General features: G+C 38.5%; 1 protein-coding gene across 1 annotated transcript; it reads left to right on the top strand.

Annotated features, from left to right (window-relative positions):
- Positions 1–10,834: 10,834 nt before the first annotated feature.
- Positions 10,835–13,598, top strand: LOC124788537 (zinc finger protein 287-like). The gene is made up of 4 exons (XM_047255807.1): positions 10,835–11,234; positions 11,330–11,602; positions 11,974–12,292; positions 13,310–13,598. The coding sequence occupies exons 1-4, from the start codon at positions 10,874–10,876 to the stop codon at positions 13,596–13,598; spliced, it is 1,242 nt and encodes a 413-aa protein (XP_047111763.1). The 5' UTR covers positions 10,835–10,873.
- The last annotated feature ends 10,315 nt before the right edge of the window (positions 13,599–23,913 follow it).

Below are 23,913 nucleotides of genomic sequence, written 5' to 3'. Positions count from 1 at the left end.
ATTTTACTATTGTTAATTGTTCAGAATCATTTAATTCAAGCTCAAAATTAAATCTCTTATTTCTAAATTGCATAGATTCAAGTAGCTTTTGAAATGATTGTTGAGGTAGCCCAAGACTAAATTAAGTCAGAGTGTAGTGAAATTGATTACTTCTGACAATCTTTCAGTTTTCACACTACACGTGTCAACCTTCAGTTGCCACGCTTCTAGTGCTAATTTTATGTGTAATAACCTTTCTTTTTCAGTTACTATAGTAATTGTCCATAGGGCTGGCGACCATAATTTCCCCCAAATCTCAAATATCTAATTACCGCTAGTTAATTGTTAATGTAACGTCCGCACATTTACTTTCTTTATTAACTTCACCCCTTTTCAAAATTAATTTCCACCAGTTTCATTTGCATTTTTACTTTCATTTAGATGTAACCCTTTCCTCCCATTTTACCGACAGATTAACTTCGGTGACGATTGCTTTTCCCAAATTTCCATTAGGTACACGCGGTTTAATGTTTCACTGTCATTAAGGTCGATAAGTGAGGGGGAGGTTACAACATGACTTGAACGGACTCAGCGTGGAGTGAAATGGTGGACAGTGTGAATACACCTTGACGTGACGGTGCCATGGTGGCGAGAGTAAATTCGTCTTCACCAGATAAATTTTACGAAAAACCTGTGTATTGTGAAACTGTGTGATTTCAATGATGCACTGTACAAAACACGTTCAGAGTATGGTTTATTATACTACAGTGGTGACTACAGTGTACAAAAGTTTCGCCATTGACATTATGAACATGTAATGGTTAATTTACCTGGTGCAAATAAATGTTTCTATTATCTGATGCATGGATAAACTGTGTGTGTAAACTTGCATTATTTAATTAATGAAAGGTAAAGTTGTTTTTCATAGCAGCTCACTTTATTCTAAAAACGGTGAATATTACTGCAATACTGGCAGTATGTATATTCAGATAATCAGATTCTGGTACTAGAAACTTCACTGCTCTTTGACACTTGTCCAGCAGACTTGAGAAAGTATGTGAAAAGATTTCTGGTGGCCCTATTATTTCAGATTGAGTGTAGCTTTTAATAAAGAAAATCAACTATATTACAGCGTCTTTTAGTGCATTTGCATGAAACATAGTTATAGAATTCAGTAAAGAATACATTAAAAATTTCGTAGTATTTGGGACATGAGTGAAAATATTAGCTTTTAAATTAGTATTTAGGGCATTTTAAATAGCATCACACAAAAACTTTGAATCTTATTTTCAGAACACATTATAGGCCTAATCACTGGAAAGATCTAATCGCCAGGTGTCAAATATCAAAGTGTCAGTTCTAGTTTTACTCGACCCAGAACTGCATCTTCACCGTGAATAACGGATTTTTTAATTCATCTCAAACCACATTTCTACAAGCACTCAAGACCTGCTTTGCTGAATTTATTTAAAGTTGTGCAGACGTACCTCAACTAATCTTCAATGACTGTCATTCAGCATGTGTGAAAAACAAACATGACGTTTGGAATAAGATACTCTGAACACCTAAAGCACTGTAAAGTGAAAACACATACATACACCACATAATCACCAGCCTACTGGCATAAAAATGCCAGTAAGCAGTAATAATAATATGTAGATAGCTAATGTCTGCCTACAACAACCCAAAAAGATTCACTAGAGTAACTTTAAACATAGGATTCACCATCCTTGTCACCTGAACAAATTATTTTTCAAGGTTATAATCAACACCTAAAATTTCCGACAAAGATCTTGCCTACTTGTGATTTCCAATAAACCTGTGATTTCAGTCCATAGGTTTCGTACTATATCCTCCTCCTGACATTTTGCCACAAATTACTCCTGTGACTGTACTTACCAGTTTCTCATAGCCCATGTTTCGTGTCATATGGCCCAAAAAAACAAGCTGTTTTGAATTTCACAGATTGTCATTCGAAATCTTTATGTTCATGCAATGAGATCAGCTACTTTGTAACGGTGCCACAGTAAACACAGACTAAATAGAAAATAAATTCGGGATAACTTAAACGGAATTTCTGGCTGGTGAGCATAGCTGGGGAATAAGGTTTCAAGAACGCAGGAAAAGTGATAGATTCAGAGCTGACTGCACCAATATCGATTAAAAGATAACCACTGTTAAGTCGACATTTCACCCTGGTCAGTGTGAAATTCGACTATACCAACCTTGGTTAAAGTTAAACGAGGGAGTTGATCATGGTTTTAAAATTGACTGTGATTGGAGGCTCGTTTATCTTGTAGTGATTGGGGTTAAAATAAATTAAACACACGCCGTATTGAGATGATAATGCATTCTGATGTTTTAGATGGCACAGAAGATAAAAAATGTTATATATTGGCCATGTAATCGTCGCTGCAGCCATTTTGTTGTATTTGTGAAAAGGGTAAATCCTTTCGAAAATTATGGGGACAGGACATTTGAAGAGAGATTTCACTGTTCAAACGAAGCAATGTGTTGGTAATTAGGTCAAATCAACGAGAGGTTGGTATTTCCCACTTATCGAAATAACCCTGTCTCACCCATGAAAAGAATTCTAGTGACATTAAGGGCATATGCAACTGGCGCATTTAATATGGTTTTGATGGAATTTGTCATGGCTAAATGTCAAATATAACCTTTACAGATATGGTCTTCATACAGTGTGTACTAATGTGGAGCCATAACTGGCCTGCCGAAAACATAGCACAACTGATAGTGTCATGAGGTGGGATGAGAAAGATAAGTTTGGTAAATTTGTGGTAAGATCTTAGGAGACCAAACTGCTTAGGTCATCGGTCCCTAAGCTTACACATTACTTAATCTAACTTAAACTAACTTACACTATGGACAACACACACACTCATGCCCAAGGGAGGACTCAAACCTCCGAGGGGAGCAGCATGTACCATGACAAAACGACTCAGACCACTACCCCGTGAAGCTGAGAAAGGCAGAGGGTTCATAACCACCTCCTTCCAAATTATTTCTTTTTTCACCTTTTGTTTTTGTAAAAGATTCTTGGTCTTTCTCATTAGGTTAATAGAAGTATTACATGCATTAGTTGATGTTATATATTACAAATAATGTATTTTCTGCAATTCCTATGGCAAAGGCCAATGTCTGGAAGACGCACAAAGTGGCATATTGATTTGAAAAGATCGGCTATCTTTGTATGATGTCAGTCATTAGTAGTACACATTGATATCAGTGCTGGAGAATAAATTCAGGATTCAGCAACCATAAATCTTAATGTAAGTGTCAGTCTATGTTAGAAAGTAAACACAAGTTACACACTGGAAGTTTCGTTACTATGAAAGTTAGTGTAGAATATATATCACTATCTCTTGGTTATATGGATCGCCTTATGTTTGTATCTTGTCGGTAAATAACTTTTTTATTGTTGATGAGCGGCTTTAAAAAATCTCCTCTTCCATTTAAATGACATTACGAGGCGAATCTCGATCGTGAAAGCTACGTGATGAAGTATGTTGCTGTAGAGTGATGGTAGTCAATGCAACATTGTGAACATTGATATTACACATGTTCAAACTAAGATTATACAGTATAAAGTGTATTCAATTTAAATCTGAAAACGAGAGGAAGATTCAACTGAGTTAATTTATAACTTCTACTAGTATGTATTTCAGGTCATTGTACAGCATTATTCGCTGTTCAGGCTATCAATGTGTTCGGGATCTTCTTAACACTACACTCGTCCCTTTTTTTTTCTTGCATTCTAACATTTTCTCATTACAGCCTACCAGCTCTAAAAAGATATCAGTTTCAAATACTGGGAAATTAGGGCTCCTTTTCTTACTGCATGTAGCACAGAAACACTACCAACATTACAATGACAAGCTTAAAAATGCACATGAGTAACACAGACTGCGATTATCATCAATGTTACATATATAATGGGTGTTCCCATTCGTGGCATATGGCGTTAACGACAGTCAAATTCTCGGTTAGCTGAATGCATTTTACTAACCAGTGTTTAACACAGTTTTAATTGTGCTCACGAGACCCTCAGCTATCTTGCTTTTTAACTGACGGTGCTGTTAGCCATCAGACAACAATGACGAGATATTGCCTGCAGTGTACATGAGAATTAGGAAGGAGAAGAAAGTGAGATGTCGCCCAGCTATTTCGAGGAATTCGACGATTTCAAATTTATATCCAGATTTCGCTTAGCAAAGGAAGTGTGACTTCATCTTTTCAATCTTTTATGTGAGAAAGCGGAGCATATTATTGATAGGTGAGACTACTCCTCTGTTTTCTAAACAATACTGTTTATTTGTAGTAATGTGCGTTTGATTTCAGTATTTCGTGAATTCTGCCATGTTATTGTGTAAATTAGGCACATTAAAATGACAGTTCATGCCAAAATAGTCTTGTTTATCTGGTGTGTGTTACAGTTGCTGTGTTAGTAGAAAGCACTGTTCGGTTTCATTTAGCAGCATAATATATTTAACCAAATCGAAAAACCACACCAGTTATGGGAACCATTGGTATTGATAGTTTTTTCAGTTTTAGACAAAAACATTGATTTCTCAATTTGCAAAATGTGTCTATAAAACAACAGTAGTGTCCCGGTTTCACTCAGAGTCATAGTGGCAATAGCAGACAATATGTTCCACTCCATTTTCTGTTAGGAATGGTTCAAATGGCTCTGAGCACTATGGGACTTAACTTCTCAGGTCATCAGTCCCCTGGAACTTAGAACTACTTAAACCTAACTAACCTAAGAACATCACACACATCCATGCCCGAGGCAGGATTCGAACCTGCGACTGTAGCGGTCGTGCAGTTCCAGACTGTAGCGCCTAGAACCGCTTGGCCACCCCGGCCAGCTATTAGGAATGGACTCGGTTTGTAAATAACAAAAAAGTTTCAGAACCTCCGTCCGTCTTTAGTGGAGAATGTATTAGGTGCATAGGCTCAATAGTGCTTAAGAGCAACAACATTGTCACCCACCTACCATTTACTCACTAAAGCCTGTGATCTATTTGGACTTACTCAAGTTAATTTTAACATAGTAAGATTAACAGGAAAGTAGGTTTTTTAAGAAAGCTGTAGGATATAGCTCTTTTGTTTTTAGTCAAGTCATTAGTAATATCTCGACAACCACTTGCATATTTATCGTAGAGCAATTGTTATCTCTGTGTTATAAGAACATAGATTCTTGTCATTCAGCTAACAGGAATCTTCAATTATTGGATCTATATAATTATAACAGTGGAAGGAGTGTCTGGCAAGTTATGCTTCTAAATTTGCGTTGAATCCTCATACAAACTGCTTCATTCAATCTTTTCTTTCTTTCAGAAACCACTCTGCTGCACCCATGACCCAGCTACTACTGACACTCTGTTATTTTTCCTCTGGTGATTTGCTTCAATCTATTTCAGTTCTTTGATGTAATTACGTGAAAATAAAATAAACAAATGTGTATCGATTAATATATTTTTATTCTGAAATGATTTGTTTTAATTTTTATTTTCTGGTCATAATTTTGAGCTTCATGCTCGTTTTTTAACCAACACAGTTTTTCCTCCTTTCTCTGGTTCTTGTAATGCTACTTTTGAAGCAACAGCACCTGCAACTATGCTACTTCTTTCACATTTGAGAGCAGGTACTTTTATTCTGAAAACAAAACTGACAGTTTCAAGCTGTAGAAAAGAAGAAAGAACATAGGGAAGCTATCACACCGCCAGTTACTTCCCCTTCACTCCCAGATTACACATAGCTACAGGAGAAGATTGCACAAGCCAAAATTATGTATCAAACAGTTACTGTTCCTCAAACATTTAGTGTGAGATACAATAACAACAGCCTTTAATTTGGATATGATCCATAGGTACTTTTCTAACCCCATGATTCTAAAAAAAATTATGGTTGTACATTGTAAACATTGGCATGCTATTCTTCACATATGTCTTCAAGATTATTATTAATAATCATCTCATCATATAAACAGAATTTACATATGCTAAAGAATTGCAAAAGTGGATACATAAATAGTGTTCAATAATTCAGCAAACGTACTTTCTGTAGAATATCCATTGTTACTGTAATGAATTAATACTTGATCCTTTAACTAATTTCATGATAGACTGTAATATATGCAGGTAACCTAAATTACTTAAGAGTTGCAGTAATATTTTCATTGGTTGATACCGCAGCTCTTTTCATATTTTCTAGTACCTTTTGAACTCAATTACAGCATCTACCAGCCTCAATGTATCCTTAAGCGAATAGTTTTGCGATCTGGAATGCTTAACACTCATATTAGACATGTTATTTCTGCAGATGACGACTATGTAACTATGAAATGACGTTTGCGAAAATACAGAACATGTTCCTCAGTTGTTGCAAACTATTTCAGGAATAAGTGACTAAAAAACAAAATGGCGTCGTTCAACGTGCTCTCCAAGTTAACCCATGTTAGCCCTATTCATTAGTTACCTGTCCCTTGATTTATCCTGAGATTGTACAACCAGCCCTTCTGTTTTTCACTTCCATGCATATTGTAAACTTGTTATTGTGATCTGATATTTCAACCATTTTACTTTTTAAAATGCCAAAAACGAAGATTAATTGCATTCGAAAATTTCATGGTAATCAATAGAAATGTGTTGTTGGAAATCGTAAAAATGAATAACTTGATACGCTGGAATAAACTGAGGTTTGGCCTAAGAGTTTGCCAGGCACTGCTTCAAAATGCAACTTCAAACATCTTACCGAAAAATAACAAGATGTTGGTGTTGTAAAGAATGAATGTAGCAGTTATGTTTTAATTGGTAAGGCCAGTTGTACAATCTCTAGATAAATCCAGAGACAGATAACCGACGAATAGGGTAGCTGTAGTTCTAGGGCCAGTTGTACAATCTTAGGATAAATCCAGGAATAGCTAAGCTAGGAGTAGGCTAACCACAGGTTAAGGACTGCTTGTACAGTCTCAGAATAAATCGAGGTATAGCTAAGTGAGGAATAGGCTAACTAAGGGTTAATCTGGAGACTGCATTGTATGACGTGATTTTATTCCCCAGTTAGTTATTCCCTGAACATCTGTCCCATCCTGTTAAGTTGGCTACAACTGAGGCCACGCTGAGTATTTTGGCGTACATCATTTCATATTTATTTAGTCATAGGCTGCAGAAACAGAGTGTCTATCATGGATGATAAGCGTTCCAGATCGCAAAACTATTCACTTGACGGTACTTTGAAACTGGTATATACTGTAAATAAGTACAAGAGTCTAGTGGAAAACGCGATAAATACTGCGTTCTCATTCAATGAAAATACTATTGTTAACCTTTTAACTAAGTTGTATGTACAACAATATAATGAGCTATCCTTAAATTTTTTGAAGCATCATGTGTCTGTCACAAACAACTTTACATACATCGACAGACATACTAAATTAAAAATATACGCTATAAGCATTCGAGATCATGGAACTTTTCCTTGAAGATACCTCAGACTGGTAGACGCTCTAAATGAGTTCAAGAGAGGAGCAGAAAATATTGTAGTTGTCTCAATGAGACAACAAATGGACAGTAAGAAAGGACAATATTTTCTGCTATAGATGTAGTGTGGCTGAGTGAACTTGTGACACTAGCACACTAACTAATTTTTTGTTTTATTTAAAATAATACAATTGTTGTGTAGTACTGAAAAAGGAATGAACAAAAATAGCGGCCAAGGCTTGTGTGGCTTTTCGATTTGCATAGGTCTGTTTTGGCACTATTTGCTAAAAAACGAAGAAGATCTTCCTAACATTGCAGTAATTGTGACACATGCCAGATAAGTGAGACTGATTTGCTGTGATATATCACTTTTATGCACCTAGTTTGTAGAAATCGCAGGGCGATATGTCATTCACAACTACTGAAATCAACTGCATATTACTACAGACAAACATTGTACGCTGGGAAATTTAGAAACAGTCTCATCTGCCAGTGATCTGCTCCAGTTTCTCATGTACGAGATCGCAAAGACGTATTACGTCTTCTTTCAATGGACGAAATCTAGATATAATTTCGGTATCATCATATTCTTCAAAGTAATGGATGTGACATCTGACTTTCTTCTCCTTCCTCATTCTAATAAATAATTATGGCAAAGTCTCATCATCACTGCTGATTCTATCTCTGTTCTTGCCATCGTCAAAACTTATTCCCCAGTTAAACTTCCTAACACTGCCCGAAATCGGCGGTTAAGTTATCTTGAGTTTATACTCCGGTCAGGTGTTATTCCGTGTTGGTACAACGCGTTTCCCGCGCTATTCCGAGAATAGAGCTTAATCGGAACGTCCGTAACTATACTACAGTAGTCAGACTGAGACTCTACCATATTCTAAAACATAGAGACGTTGCTGCAATTTATTGCACTACAGGCGCTCCCATTCGTAAAAAGCATTCTACAGACCAATATAAACAATTACGATTCGTTTACACTTTCACAATATCTCAACAGTATAACTTCCTGGCTGCTTGGCGAGCTGAAATCGCAGTGGGTAACAAAAAAATAAGAAAAAGACGCAGTATCAGCGACCGTTATGTTTGACTGTGGTAGAAGGCCTGTACAGTTTTCTCACTGATAAAGTCACACGTGACGTCATTCGACGTGTACACGCAGTATCGAAGACGACAGGCCGCGTATCGACTTCTGTGATTGTTTGAGACACTATACTGCGGTAGCCATTTTTGCAGCCGAATTGAAGGAGCAGCTCGTTGTATCTTCAGCTGGTATATAACTGCAATTTTGAAACTATTAATGGCTTTATTTTCTAAGTGTAAACCTGCGAACGATTGGGAAAAAATGAGCTCACAATAGGCTCTGTAAATACCAAATGTGCAAGCGAAAGGTTCAGCATGACAGTGCCCCAGTCAGTTAGATGAGGATAAGCAGCGACAGAGATTCCGCGTTCGAGACTGCATATTCTGTTTTAAAGCGAGAATTGCCGCCAAGTAGCAGCGTGGTACGGAGAATGAAGTAGGGTGTTACCTTCAGAGATGATCAGAGAAAGCTTTGATACAATGGCCACATGGAATGAAATGCAATGTAAGTAGCACCACTGTGGGAGCACTTCGAGTGACACAAACTGTGGAATCTCAAACACCTGCACAGATCAATAATAAGGGTGTATTCACACTGTACGTCATGTCACACGTCAATTCGCTTAGCGCAGTACCAGACAGTGAAAATGAGATTATTGGTGAACATTCGTGATACAAAAAGTATGAGTTAGTATCGGAATTCAGGAACGAACAATGATAACGTTTATTCAGCGCCAAAGCGAACTTTATAACGTATGTTCCCCATCAGTTTTGCGTAGTACAGTGCTGAGGAGTGAAACAACATTTAAAACCATCGGCATTTATTCGCTAGCGAAAATATATACACTCAAGCGTATGAAACGTATTTATAAAGGAATAAGCACAGCCTGTTTATTATTGTAGATATCCGCAAGTAACACCTAGAAGCACTGGCACGTACAGTATATCTCATTATCTGCTAACTGGCCAGGTGAACTGTGTAACTACAACGAAGTGTTACGTTTTCGCCTTTAAAAGCAACTACAAGTACATCTCAGGATCAATAAACTCAACTTGCAAAATGTTACATGAGATCGTATTGTTAATATTTGCAATTATTCTTCCTCTGTTTTTATATGATATACGAAAGTTGCGCTCGTGGACAGTGAAAATTACATATCGACAAAAAGTTAAGTATGGTTTACATATCTACTTCCTTTGGATTTAGTTTTGTATTAACGGAGCAAGTGTGAAAATATTAACGGTACGATGGTGAGAATAATAATTCAAATTGCCACAGAGTACAGTGAGTGTTTGTATTTAGAATACAGATTCTAACCACTTTGTTACTTTCACAGGAATCTGAGCTGCATTTTCACTCGATATAGCTCCAATTCATGATATCAATGACAGCAGAAAGGGAGCAATTCCCATGGCATCTTTACACCATCTTCGTTAGAATAAGTGTCAATGAGGCAAATGGATGATGGGTCATAACCTAATCCAACCGTAGATAAGTTCAGCATTGCATAGCGAAACGTTCATATGTGAACACACCCTCCAAAACTTTTGCTTTGTGTCGTCGAAACAATAACGTGTACACTAGCGGTGGGCAGGAAATCGCGAATCTGTTAGAAATCACAGTGACTGAGAAGTCACAGATATCACAATAACAACTTTACAGAATCTAACTGCGATTTCGGTCATAGTTAGCAGTCGCAAGTAGTATTTCACATTCAAAGGCGTGAGCCATCTATTGGTCGAATTTAGCACTGCTTTCTGCGATTTCAGTGACAAGTCGCAACTAAGAGTCGCAAGTAGCAACTAAAAAGCGTGGTTAACAGTGGCATCTGTTGGCCAAAGTTCGTACTACGATCGTCTCTGCGATTCGCAGTCGAGTCCAACTGAGATGTCCGTGACAAGTCGCGACTAAGAGTCGCAAGTAGCAACTAAAAAGCGCAGTTAACAGTGCCATCTGTTGGCCAAAGTTCGTACTACGTCTATCTCTGCGATACGATATCGAGTGTAACTGCGATTTCCGTGACAAGTCGCAACTAAGAGTCACAAGTAGCAACTAAAAAGCGCAGTTAGCAGTGGGGAGTGTCTCCCGACAGTACGCACTTGGCTGTTTTGACGTTTACTGACCGGAAGTTGGTTTCACGTGACAAGGCATCCTGTTCGAAGACGCCATTCATGTTGATGTTTGCCTTGTGCTCCATTTAACTGCTTTCGTTGTTTGTTGCCGCTTCTTGTTATTTCGTTGCTGCTGTTCCGTTTTGTTATTGTTTCTTGTTATTGTTTAGTTTGTTTTAGCAAACATGAGTGATTCCCAAGAAACGCTCTATAAGTGTGAGGAATGCAGTTCAGAGTTTAAAATGCGAAAGAACCTCTACGCCCATATGAGGAAAGTTCATGAACTTGATATCCATGTGTCTAAAAAAGGAAAAGGCAGTGAATTGTGTCCCCAGTGCGGAATTGCATTTATGAGATGCAGTTCATTAAAACGTCATCAAATAACTGTGCATGGCATGAAGTCGGAGGAAAACAGTCGGAAATGCCGCATTATTTGCCCACAGTGCTCTCTCTCGTTTCTCACCTATGACACACTGAGAACACACATTCAAGAGAACCATGACGTTAGTTTTGAGTGCCAGGAGATAGAATTTGGTTGTCTTGCAGGTTTGTTTTTTATATTTATTGTGTTAGTCACGTTTTAGTAAATTTTGTTGATCCCAAGTACATGACTTAAAAATACTGCCTTAACATTTTTTCAGACTTTGAAGAGTGGAAAATTTCTTACGAAAAAGTAAACCATGTTCGTTATGTAATGAATTGTTCGGAGCAGGAGCGACTAGAAAAACGTGTTCGATATTACCACTGCCATCGCTCTTTCAATTTCAATTCTAAAGGAACAGGTGCCAGGTGTGTCAAAAGTATGGGCACGAATAAAATAGGCAGTACTTGTCCATCCAACATGCAAGTGACAATAACAGAGGACAAATGCTGCTTAAAATTTTTTCCAAAACATATGGGACACACCCAAGATGGTTCAAATGGCTCTGAGCACTATGGGACTCAACTGCTGTGGTCATCAGTCCCCTAGAACTTAGAACTACTTAAACCTAACTAACCTAAGGACAACACACACACCAATGCCCGAGGCAGGATTCGAACCTGCGACCGCAGCAGCAGCGCGGCTCCAGACTGGAGCGCCTAGAACCGCACGGCCACCGCGGCCGGCACCCAAGATGTTGGAAGAACATTTCTGCATAGGAATGAGAGGGCAGAGTTGGCAGGTAAAATGGATTATGTTACACTTATGTACATGAAACATGAAATTATCAAATTTATTTGTGTGAACAGACGTAGGGTCTATCAATGTGCTTCATTTTTATTTCCTTTTTTTTTCTTTTTTCAGGACGGCTGTCACAGGGTGTTCCTGTTGGACGAGTCTTACAAGATGTCCGAAGTGCACCAATCGCTGCAAGTGTGGAAAGAATCCATCTCCTTGAGAAAAAAGATTTGCATAATATAAAAAGGGATTTTGATATTGGTTATGCAACAAAGAAGCATGAAAACGATGCAGTGAGTGTGAAATTGTGGGTTGAAGAAATGAAGAGACAAAGTGACAACCCAGTACTGTATTTCAAGCAGCAAAAACAAGTGGATCCTAATTTTCAAGATGAAGACTTCATTCTTATTATAATGACAGACTTTCAGGCCGAACAACTTCTAAAGTATGGAGAAGATAAAATATGTGTGGATGGCACTCATGGCATGACTGCATACGATTTTCAACTTTTTACTATTGTCGTTGTTGATAGATATGGTGCTGGAATGCCAGTTGCATTTTGTTTTTCAAATAGGGGAGACATGTGCTTACTGTCTTTTTATTTCAAATGTGCGAGAGAAAGGGTGGGCACTGTAAAGACCAATGTGTTTATGTCTGACGATGCACCAGCATTTTATAATGCATGGTCAGCAGTAATGGGACCTGTGCCAAACCAGTTGCTGTGTTCTTGGCATATACAACGGAACTGGCCTCAGAATTTAAGGAGAATTTCTGGGGGTAGTGAGAAAAAATCAGCAGTGTTTAGTTCACTAAAGCGACTTCAGACTGAACTGAATACAGATGTTTTTAGTTGTAGTCTGGAGAAAGTGGTGGAAGACTTATTGAATGATCCGGATACTGCAGAATTTGGCAGGTACTTTCTCAAGATGTACTGCCAGCGAGTGGAAAAGTGGGCGTATTGTTTTAGGCGCCGATTGGGCATTAATACAAACAATTACTTGGAGTCCCTACATAAAGTTATTAAATACAGTTATCTAGAAGGGAAAAAGTGCAGAAGGCTGGATAAGTCATTAAATGCTTTGTTATGTTTAGTGAGAGACAAAGTATATGAGGGCTTAGTGAAGCTCTCAAAACGTAAACAGTGCTCTAGGGCGTCAAGGGTGAAAGCAAGCCACAACGATAGCTCAGCTATAACAAATGGGATGATTTTATGCAGGGGTGAAGGGCTGTGGGAAGTGCTTTCTTCCACTGGTTGTGAAGTGTATGTTGTAAAAAATTCAGAAGTGATATTCGAAAGAAAATGTTCACTTAAGTGCAACACCTGCAACATATGTGTACATTCGTATAAATGCAGCTGTTTAGACAACATTTTAAATTTTAACATATGTAAGCATATACATGCATGTGCCAAATCATTGTCTGGTGCTGTCCAGGAGAGTGAACAGTGTTCCTTGCCCTCTAGTTCAGACAATGAATATGTGTCAGCATTGCTTTCTGGCAATTCAGAAAAATCTGCTGACACATTTGAACAGGATGTGATGTCTCACTGTGAAACTATAGTTGCACTCAGCAAAGGAACACAGTGTGGACAGGAGACTAAGGCCAAAGTATTGAAGGATCTGAAGAAGATCATTGGTAATCTTAATAAAGATTTTTCTTTCTCAGAAGAAAACACAGTAAATGTGAATGCCAAGATTGAATCTCAGGCTAGATTTTTTCCACAAAGCAGAGAAGGATTTTGTGAGGGGTGATTAAGTGTTAAAAAAAAAGTAAACTCCAGGTTGGAATATCAACAATATTAGGAAAAAAATAGTTTGCCACTCACTGTAAAGGTGACATGTTGAGTTGCAGACAGGCACAATGGAAAGAATGTTACACATTTAGTTTTTGGACAAAGCCTTCTCCAGAAAACAAAACACAAACAGATTAACACTAGCAAGCACACATGGCCAATATCTCCCACTGCAGATAGTGGAGATGTGTGCAGGGAGTGTGGTTGCGTGTGTAAATCTTTTTGTGTTTTCTTTTCTGAAGAAGTCTTTGGCCAAAAGCTAAATGTGTAACAGTCTTTACATTGTGCCTGTTTGTAACTCAACATGTCACCTTTACAGCGAATAGCAAACTATCCTTTTCCTAATATTGTTAATGCACATAAAGGTGGTCTTGTACATTATGTCAATTTGTGTGTGTGTGTGTGTTTGTGAGTGAGAGAGAGAGAGATTCCATGTAGTTGAAGGTGAATAAAAATTTAAATTTACTTGTGCATTTTTTGAGTTTTGTTAATCATGGTATACTAAACTAATGCTGTCCCACCATCTTGGCTCATTCAAACTGTATTCTATAATTCAGTCACATCTAATTGTGTAAATAAAACTGAATTGCACAATGAAACATTATAATTGGTCTGTATCAGTGTTTGGTAAAGGATTTGAGTTAACAAAAGACAACAAAGAAAGTAATGGAATTTGTCATGATTTTACTACTGTGTTTGAGCACAAAAATCAAGGATTTAGTGTCATGCTACAGCAAGTCTTAGTTTCTATGTAAAAGAAAACTGGCTGAAATTCTCAAAAGTGCTTAAATGTCATGTCTGTTATGACAAAATACTTTACCACACACAGAGTTTGCCTGTGTTGCGACATTTTTTGGTCTTCTGTGGATAGCTATAATCAAATTTGGTTTTGATGATCTGAAATAACTCTTTAAATGCATTAAATACAGCGATTTCTTGTAATCCCACCTGTGAGTCTACTGCAGTTAGCGCTGTTTGAAAAGAGTTTAATGTTTCCTTGTTAATGATCCTTTTTGTGAATACATAATTAGAATACTAGGAAACAGCTGGTTGATTATTAGTTCTCTTTGTATAAAGTCCCATGACTAGTGCTCTGTTGGCAGACGTCATTGGGTCAACTAAAGTCATCTCATAGTCCCATGTATTTAGATTTGGGATAACAGTGTCAAGGCAGGCATCACCTCTGGTTGGTAAATGACATGCTACAAATAGTCCATAAATTGTTAATAGATTCATAAATTTTCCTCCTTACAACTCTCCTTGCAAAAGTGTACATTGAAATGAACACCAAGTGCAATTTCTGATTTCAAGTGCATAAAATAGCACAGCCAAGATTCTATTTAGATGAGAAAATTTTCAAAGTTGCCATCTGGAGAATGGTATACTAGACAACAATTATTATAATAAGATTTAATAAGTCCGAAGGAGCCAACTCAAAATCTAGGTCCACACAGTAGCTTTTTAAATCAATTTCTTTAACACTAGATTTTCTGTTGGTATATTTAGATACATCACCGAAGGAAGCAGGTGTTCTGCACCATGCACTTATTGAATTTAGGCATTCAATTCAGTTATACTACCCTGCTTCTTGTGCTGATAACCAATGTTTACATACACAGTAAAATTGGCTTCACTTCTATAAAAAGTGATAACACATTAAGTTTAGTTCTAAGATACAGGCATTATGGGAGTAACTTTCTGAGCACTATGTGACCCGTTTACACTTAATTCTTCTTTCTGTTTGTCACAGAAAAGATTATTTCACAAGAATATTGGCGACACTATGGAATAAAAAAAAAACGATACATCACAATATTTTTGGGCCATGTAGCATTATCCATTACATTATATCTAAGATCAGGGTAAACACTTTCAAGATTTTCACCCCCTTTTTTTTTTTTTTGCTGGAAGCTAAAGACGTTTTCTAGAGTTGTACAAATTATGACTCTGTTCAGGTCTAGCCATGATCTTTTTTCACCATACAGCATTCCTTATGCAGGTTTTCAACAGGGCTGGTACTATACTATGGCTACTTAAAAGCCGCTTTTCGTCGTCCAAAATATTAAAAATACTTCATATTCCCCGGTTTGGTCCCCCTACATGTGAATGCGAAACAAACCGAGGTAGCAGACTTATGAGCAGTATAGCTCTGTGTTAACCTTTTAACCACATTTATTTTCCATATTTTATGCACATTTCGTTATAACAACTAAGATCCACAGAAAGAAAGGGGGAAAAAAAACCCTGACACTAATCGGCAGAATATTTCGGCGAATCTGTACGCACATATATCAATTACGTAAATTTCAGTATGGGCCTACTGCGGAAATTTTACACTATTCTGTTTATTGAACATGAAGGACTAAATCATAAGATGGAAATTACTTCGTGCTTAACTAATTCCTTCAGTATTCACGTGTGCAACTCAGTGATCTCCATACTGATGCAACTGCACTGCATGAAAACCGTCCTCGCAGCAAAGTGTTTACTGAAGGGCAGCAAAGTGTTTACTGAAGGGACAGTCACGTGACTTCCGGCAGCCAAACGTCAAATCAGCCAAGTGCGTACTGTCGGGAGACACTCCCGTTAGCAGTGCCATCTGTTGACCAAAGTTCATACTACGCTATTCGCTACCGAGAAACTGCGATTTCTGTGACAAATCGCAACTAAGAGTCGCAAGTAGCAACTAAAAAGCGCAGTTAACATTCTTTTCCTAGTCCCATCTGTTGACCGACGTACGTACTTCGTTATTAGAGCCTTGTGCCTCACGAGATCGGTGTGCTGTATGTGCATATGAAGGACTTATTTCATTAGTGGTACAAGTCCATTTTTGTTCATTTTGAGATACAGAGTCGTAATGTTAAATGAGCGCTGAAAAATCTGCAGTTGAGATACCAGAAATATTCAAGCATATGGCTTCTTGCTAGAGATGAACCTTTATTTATGTTTGTTTGGATCATTAATTTCAGACGCATTATAGACAGAAAAGTGGAGGTAATGGACTTGTACCACTATTGAAATAAGCCCTTCACATTATATGACGACATGCACATTCAGCATCAGTTATGGTTGGTCAAACACAGCTGTGACTCTGAAAGTATTATATTAATAAGAAGCAACATTGCCTTTTTCTCCCGAAAATATCAAGTAACGTAACAAATGTGTTTGATTCTGCTTCCAGTATGACAGTTTTGCTTAATACTCCACATGCCTACAGGACTTTGCAATGTTAAAACAGAGGAACTCAGACATCTGTATAAGTGTAGTGAAATGAAAACAGTATTATTGGGTCATATGAATGTCTCACTTTTGTTCCGACACAGTTCAAGACTCAGGATAAAAGTTTTACACCTGGTGTTCTACATGGCAACTTCACACACAAGAACTTTTTGCCGACACTACCACCACCTACATAAGTAAGCTTTTCCTGTGCTACTTTCAAGTAATGCACTTAAGCTATTCCTGATTTAAATGGAAGATCTGTACTTCCCACTTTCATATCAACAGCCTCAAAATGCATATTGTAGACTTTGGGATATGTTACAGGTCAGTGTCACACCAAGATTGTGGAGACGGGGAGGGGGGGTGGCGGCATGTCACTCTTCAACTAGTGTTTACCTGTAAATAAGTGGCGGAAAATTACGGGTATAGGACGGCTTAAACATGTGGAAAATGAGATTTTCATTATCCACTCACTGTATTTAACATTTATTATTCCTTTAAAATCGCACAACAACTTCAATAAAACACAGTTTAATCACTCATCTGCACACTTATTTGACAATTATGTCACTTTTAAACTGCAAAATCTTCTAAGAGCTGTCTTGAATCTTCACGAGTCTCTCTCAAAAGCCTTGATGTGGATAGATACGTACAGCAACCAGTAATCAGAGTCAGAACTGTGTCTGCAAAATCACAAGGATTATTAAACAATTTTTGCTGTCACTAATTATAAGTAATATAATTGACAGAGTAGATTGCTAAAATTTGCTCGAATGAAAGCCACTCAGGTCTAGTGTAGCAGGGGATACAACCCGTCGGCTTTGAACAATGACGTCACAAGTCGCCAGAGAGCATGTATTACAAAGGTGAAAAAGCTGAGGAGAATGTTGAGAAACAAAGGAATGCGAGAGAGATAAACATTGATCTTGTCAAAAGCCGAGAAGTGATTCTTCTTAGTGTTGTAGCTCCCTTCAGTAGCTGATAAGTGTTTTTTGGCTTTTTAAAAAAAAAATATCACGAGATAGAATAAACTGATCCTACTTCATTAAGCAATCAATAAAAAAACTAAACTAAACAGCTTTTGCTGTCATGTTTTAGTTTAGTTTTTTTATTGATTGCTTAATGAAGTAGGATCAGTTCATTCTATCTCGTGATATTTTTTTTTAAAGCAAAAAAACACCTATCAACTACTGAAGCGTCTGTATCTTAGGATCAGTTTATTCTATCTCGTGAGATTTTTTTTTAATAAGCCAAAAAACACTTATCAGCTACTGAAGCATATTGGTGGAATAAGAAAGTGAAATATGGTAAAATAGTGAAATATAGATAAACGATCGCTTTTAGATTCACATTCAATTATTTTAATGATAGCGCTTATTAGAACACAGAACTGCTTTATTATCTATGCCTCGAAGTGAAGACATTACTATCTATGACTAAGGAATGACGTCATTGTTCAAAGCCGATGGGTTGTATCCCCTGCTTCACTAGACCCAGCCACTCAATGGGGTATATTTCACATTTGCAAGAACGATCTCACTGAAGTAATTAAGTCCATCGAAACACTTAGAAACTAACCTCTCATTTGACGAAAACAGTCTAAAGACGCAGTGGCAATTTCTCCAGATCTGTTGACAATGATATTTTGAGTTATCACTTTACTGAGTGACTAAAATGTAGGGAAATACGGAAGCGTCCGATCTAACCCGTCGGCTTTGACCCATGACGTCACAAATATAGCGGAAACGACAATTCCAATATGGCGGATATAGAAACGTTACATACGTATCACAAAGACGAAAACACATAGAAAAACAACACACACAAAGGTTTCACAAGAACAGTCTGCTAACATTGATAGCAAACAAAGCCAAAAAAAAAACTCCCAACCTAACCTCGTATTCAGGGCTACGCTACTGATCAATGTGTAGGTCAATCAAAAGATAAAAAAAAGAAACAAATAAAAAAAAAGAAAAAAACAATATTGATTCATTAGACATAACGAGTAGCGACAAAACATATAGACCATAAAGATTGAACAATCTAATGGCAAACTGATAAAAGCCTCATAGACGACGTTAAAACAAAAAGTACAGTAAAAAGGTAAACTATATATTACAGGCCCTAAAACTCCTACTAAGGTAACGTCAACGAGGCAACATCTACAAACACGCCACACTCACAAACCAAACTCCGCGCCGTAATGACGTCACACACCACAACACCCTTACGTCACGGGTCAAAGCTGACGCGTGAGATCGGATGTTTCTGTTGACCCAAATGTAGTTCACGTACCTGTGAACATAACAATATGTTAGAATTCATTTTATAAACACGAACTATTACGCTACTGTATGGCTACTTACATATTAATTACACTATTAATATTTTCACAGTTGTTTCTTCAATACAAAATTAAAGCCAACGGAAGAACAAACGTAAAACATACTAACCAATGACAGGTTTGTTGAGATGCAATTTTCTGTGTGGAGAGATGTAACTTTATCATAAGGTGGTAAGTCGCAGAAATCGCAGGAGTCTCAGAAATCGCAGAAGTAGCAGAAATCACAGAAGTCGCAGGAGTAGCAGAAATCGCAGAAATAGCAGTGGGGGAGAGATACACGACCTAGGTTCCTTAACTGCGACTCTTAACTGCGACAAATCACAGTTAAGAATAACAGATACTGAAAAGTAGCATTCACAGAAATCACTGATATCGGAAAATCGCAGTTTAGCCCATCACTAGTGTACACTGAAGCGCCAAAGAAACTGATATAGACATGCGTATTTAAATGCAGCGATGTGTAAACAGGCAGAATATGGCGCTGCCGTCGGCAACGCCTATATAAGACGACACATGTCTGGCGAGTCCCGCCCCTCCTTTCCCCCTAGAAAGAAAATAGACAGAGCCAAAACAGAATTACATAAAACCTGGTGGCTGAATAGTGCTCAATCCCTACGGCACTCAAACAGCCCACTTCCTTCCTAAGAGGAGGGAATTAAATGAGAAAAAAACCAAAAAAAGACGCAGTTGTTAGATCGCTTATTGCTGCTACAATGGCAGGTTATCAAGATTTAAGTGAGTTTGAACGTGATATTCTAGTCGGCACATGAGTGATAGGACACAACAACTCTGAGGTAGCGATGAACTGGGGATTCTCCTGTATGACCATTTCACGAGTGTACCGTGAATATCAGGAATCCGGTAAAACATCAAATCTCTTACGTCGCTGCGGCTGGAAAAAGATCCAGCAAGAACGAGGCCAATGACGACTGAAGATAATCGTTCAACGTGACAGAAGTGCAACCTTTCTGCAAATTGCTGCAGATTTCAATGCTGGCCATCAACGAGTGTCAGCGTGCGAACCGTTCAACGAAACATCATCGATATGGGCTTTCAGAAGCGAAAGCGAACTCGCGTACCTTTAATGACTGCATGGCACAAAGCTTTACGCTCGCCTAGGCCCGTCAGCACCGAAATTGGACTGTTGATGACTGGAAACATGTTGCCTGGTCGGACGAGTCTACTTTCAAATTCTATCGAGCTGATGGACGTGTACAGGTACAGAGACAACCTCTTGAATCCATGGACCCTGAATGTCAACAGGGGACTGTTCAAGCTGGTGGAGGCCCTGTAATGGCGTGGGGCATGTGCAGGTGGAGTGATATGGGACTCCCAATACGTCTAGATACGACTCTGACAGGTGACATGTACGTCTTATCACCTGCACCCATTCATGTCCATTGTGCATTCCGACGGACTTGGGCTATCCTAGCAGGACAATGCAACACCCCACACGACCAGAATTGCTACAGAGTGGCTCCAGGACCACAGTTCTGAGTTTAAACACTTCCTTTGGCTACCAAACTCCCCAGACATGAACATTATTAAGCATATCTGGGATGCCTTGCGACGTGCTATTCAGGAGAGATCTCCACCCCATCTTACTCTTACGGATTTACGGACAGCCCTGCAGGATTCTGGGTGTTAGTTCCCTTCAGCACTATTTCACACATTAGTCGAGTCCAGGCTACGTCATGTCATGTTGCGGCACTTTGGCGTGTTGGCGAAGGCCCCACAACATATTAGGCAGGTTTACTGGTTTCTTTGGCTCCTCGTTTATTAGTTCAAATGAACTCCATCTGATTTGGCTGCCAAATATAGCATATGTTACTAAACTGTTGTTGGACATGGAACACTCTTGTCACAAACAACAGGTGCTTATAGCTATGTGGTTAACAAGCCAGAAATAGGTAATCGATGTAGCTGTGGAGATGTTCGTTACATTCAATAGTTTCTTGCGAAACTTTTAATAACGAAATAGTCACCTCGTTGTGAGTCTACTCCCAGACGTTGCACCATACAACTAGCACCCCACTGTTCGTCGTCGTGAATAGGCCTACATGGCAGTTCCCATACTACCCTATAACGCGATCAACATAGTCGTGCGTGCAACATGTAAACCTACAACACTCATCTGCTCCCTCGCCGCTTTCTAAGTTAGTGAATGAACCAGCCGGCCAGTGTGGACGAGTGGTTCTAGGCGCTACAGTCACAGGTTCGAATCTGCCTCGGGCATGGATGTGTGTGATGTCCTTAGGTTAGTTAGGTTTAAGTAGTTCTAAGTTCTAGGTGACTGATGACCTCAGATGTTCAGTCCATAGTGCTCAGAGCCATTTTGAATGAACTTAAGTGGAATCATTTATTATCAGGTGCGAAACATGCTCCACTTAGTACCTTTCATCACTGCAAATATTCGCAGTTGTACACTGTGAATTATATTGATAATAATTAGTAATGATAGAAAAATTCAATCATATTCGTTATTTTCCAGACGCAGTTCTCTGATAACTGGCTGATCTATGTATGCATCTACATCTATAACAGATTACAGGATAAACTCGTTAGCGCGAACTCACTCAATACAAAGGCCTTGGCATGAAGGAATATATTGATTCTTAGGGGAAGTCTTATTGGTTAACGCGAGTTTCAGTTAAGGCGAATTACGAACTTTTTTTTAGTCCCTAGCGTAATTAAATTTCATTTTCACACAAAGTTACAGTATTTTTAAGTGTTAATTTTTTCCGAAATGAATGCAACAAATGTAACTACAGTATCCGTTGTTGACTCGTTTCTAACGCACTGTATGTCTGCAGCTGCGATTATAGCCTCAAAAAGCACCGTGGTCGGTACATTTAAATAAATGTAATAATTTGTGCACTAACGTTTCGAAACGTATTAGGTGCCAGGTGTTCTTTTAATCGTAGCCAAATCGAGTTGGAATACTGAATAAAAATCTACAAACGGTAGCACGTGGAACACGGCAAAGAGGAAACAGGCAGCTTTAAATGTACAGATAAAGATTCTAGATGAAGTGGACCGTGATGCAAAGAAAACAGCCACTGGAGAGCAGGTTTCGATTCCCATATATACTTTATCTACGACACATAAAAATCGAGAAAAAACCAACATATATTCAAGTGGCTCTATGATTCTGTCTAAAGCAAATGAGATCCCCAAAAATATAGGCATCGAAGAGTTCAGGTGTTCTGCTAGTTGGCTGCAATGGTTCTAAAAGAGACATTTGATTTCATATACGTAAATTTGTGGTGAAGTAAATAAAATTGATGATGGAAGTGCGAAAAGCTGGCTGCATGAATTCGACCGAGCGAGGGACACGTATGACTCGTATGATGTGTTCAGTATGGACCAAAGTGGATTTTCCTACTAACTTCTTTTAAAAGGTGACAAGTATCATGGTGGAGCATGCATTAAACATTGTATAACTGTTGCCCCTGTATGTAATGCAGAAGGCAGTCAAAAGTTTCGTCCATCGGTTATTGGTAAGTACGAGAACCGCGTTGATTTAAAAACGTAAATATAGACACTTTACATTGCATCCACTCTCTCCAAAGAAAGCTTGGATCGAGGGCACGCCATTTCACATGTGGCTTCTTCGTTTCAACAATAGAATGGTTGCTCAAACAGACATCTTCTTCTTACACTGGGCAGACGTACTGCCCATAACGTATAGAATCTGATCCTAACCAACATAACGGTTCAGTTTTTTTCCACAAAATCGACAAGCCACCTTTAGCACTTGCAGCATGGCATCAGTTCTCTCACGAAGAGAGCTTTCATGCTGCTGAAAATATCGTTCTGAAACTGCAATTTGGAATCTGCTTGACGCAATAAAAGCCGTCGCAGCAGCCTGGAGCCGCTGGAGTATGATAAAGAGATTAAATCTTAGTTCTGACGACAGACTGACCTGCAGCGTAGCCCAAGCTCTAGATTAGGTTGGAAGGTTGTGTGTTTCAAGTTTGAAAGCAACAAAAGTGGAGACTTTGGATCTTCCAGTTAAAAGTTGATCCCGAGAATAGTTTAAATGCAATAGTTGAATACTCGCAAAAGTTGATCTATGAGTTTTAGAACAGAAAAAAATATCTGTCTTGCGAACACCATGTTGTTAAATATTTGGTAAAAATTTCACAGCTGGACCTCATGGCATTTTTAATAGCTTATGTACGATATGTGTGTATAATACACATAAAAATACTCGGAACCTTGTCCCTGCCAGTATCTGATATAAGTTTTCTTTAATAACATTTCAGCTGCCAACAGGTGTTGTTGATATACCTCGATGGGGTCAGCTGAAAATGTGGGCCCCGACCGGGACTCGAACCCAGGATATCCTGCTTACATGGCAGACTCTCTATCCATCTGAGCCACCGAGGGCACAGACGAATGGCATGACTGCAGGGACATCCCTTGCACGCTTCCCATAAGGCCCACATTCCCAACTGTACTCAATCTACATACGTGATGTACCTAATAGATATTTGCCCATTCACTCATTACTCGCGCACACAAAGGTGATGATTCCGGTAAGATTTCGGGGAACCTGTCCGCATTTGCACAGACTAAGGTCAATGTTTGGGTAGCCTTTAACTATGTATATGAAGATAGTCACTGGTCTCAAAAGAACAGATACCATTGATGACCATGCAGCTTCTCTAGAATAAATGATAATTAATTGAAACCCTCAGCTGCC

The sequence above is a fragment of the Schistocerca piceifrons genome, chromosome 3, assembly GCF_021461385.2.
Source record: "Schistocerca piceifrons isolate TAMUIC-IGC-003096 chromosome 3, iqSchPice1.1, whole genome shotgun sequence".
NCBI lineage: Eukaryota > Metazoa > Arthropoda > Insecta > Orthoptera > Acrididae > Schistocerca > Schistocerca piceifrons.
The sequence above is the reverse complement of the archived record's forward strand: the minus strand, read 5'-3'. Positions and strand labels throughout refer to the sequence as shown.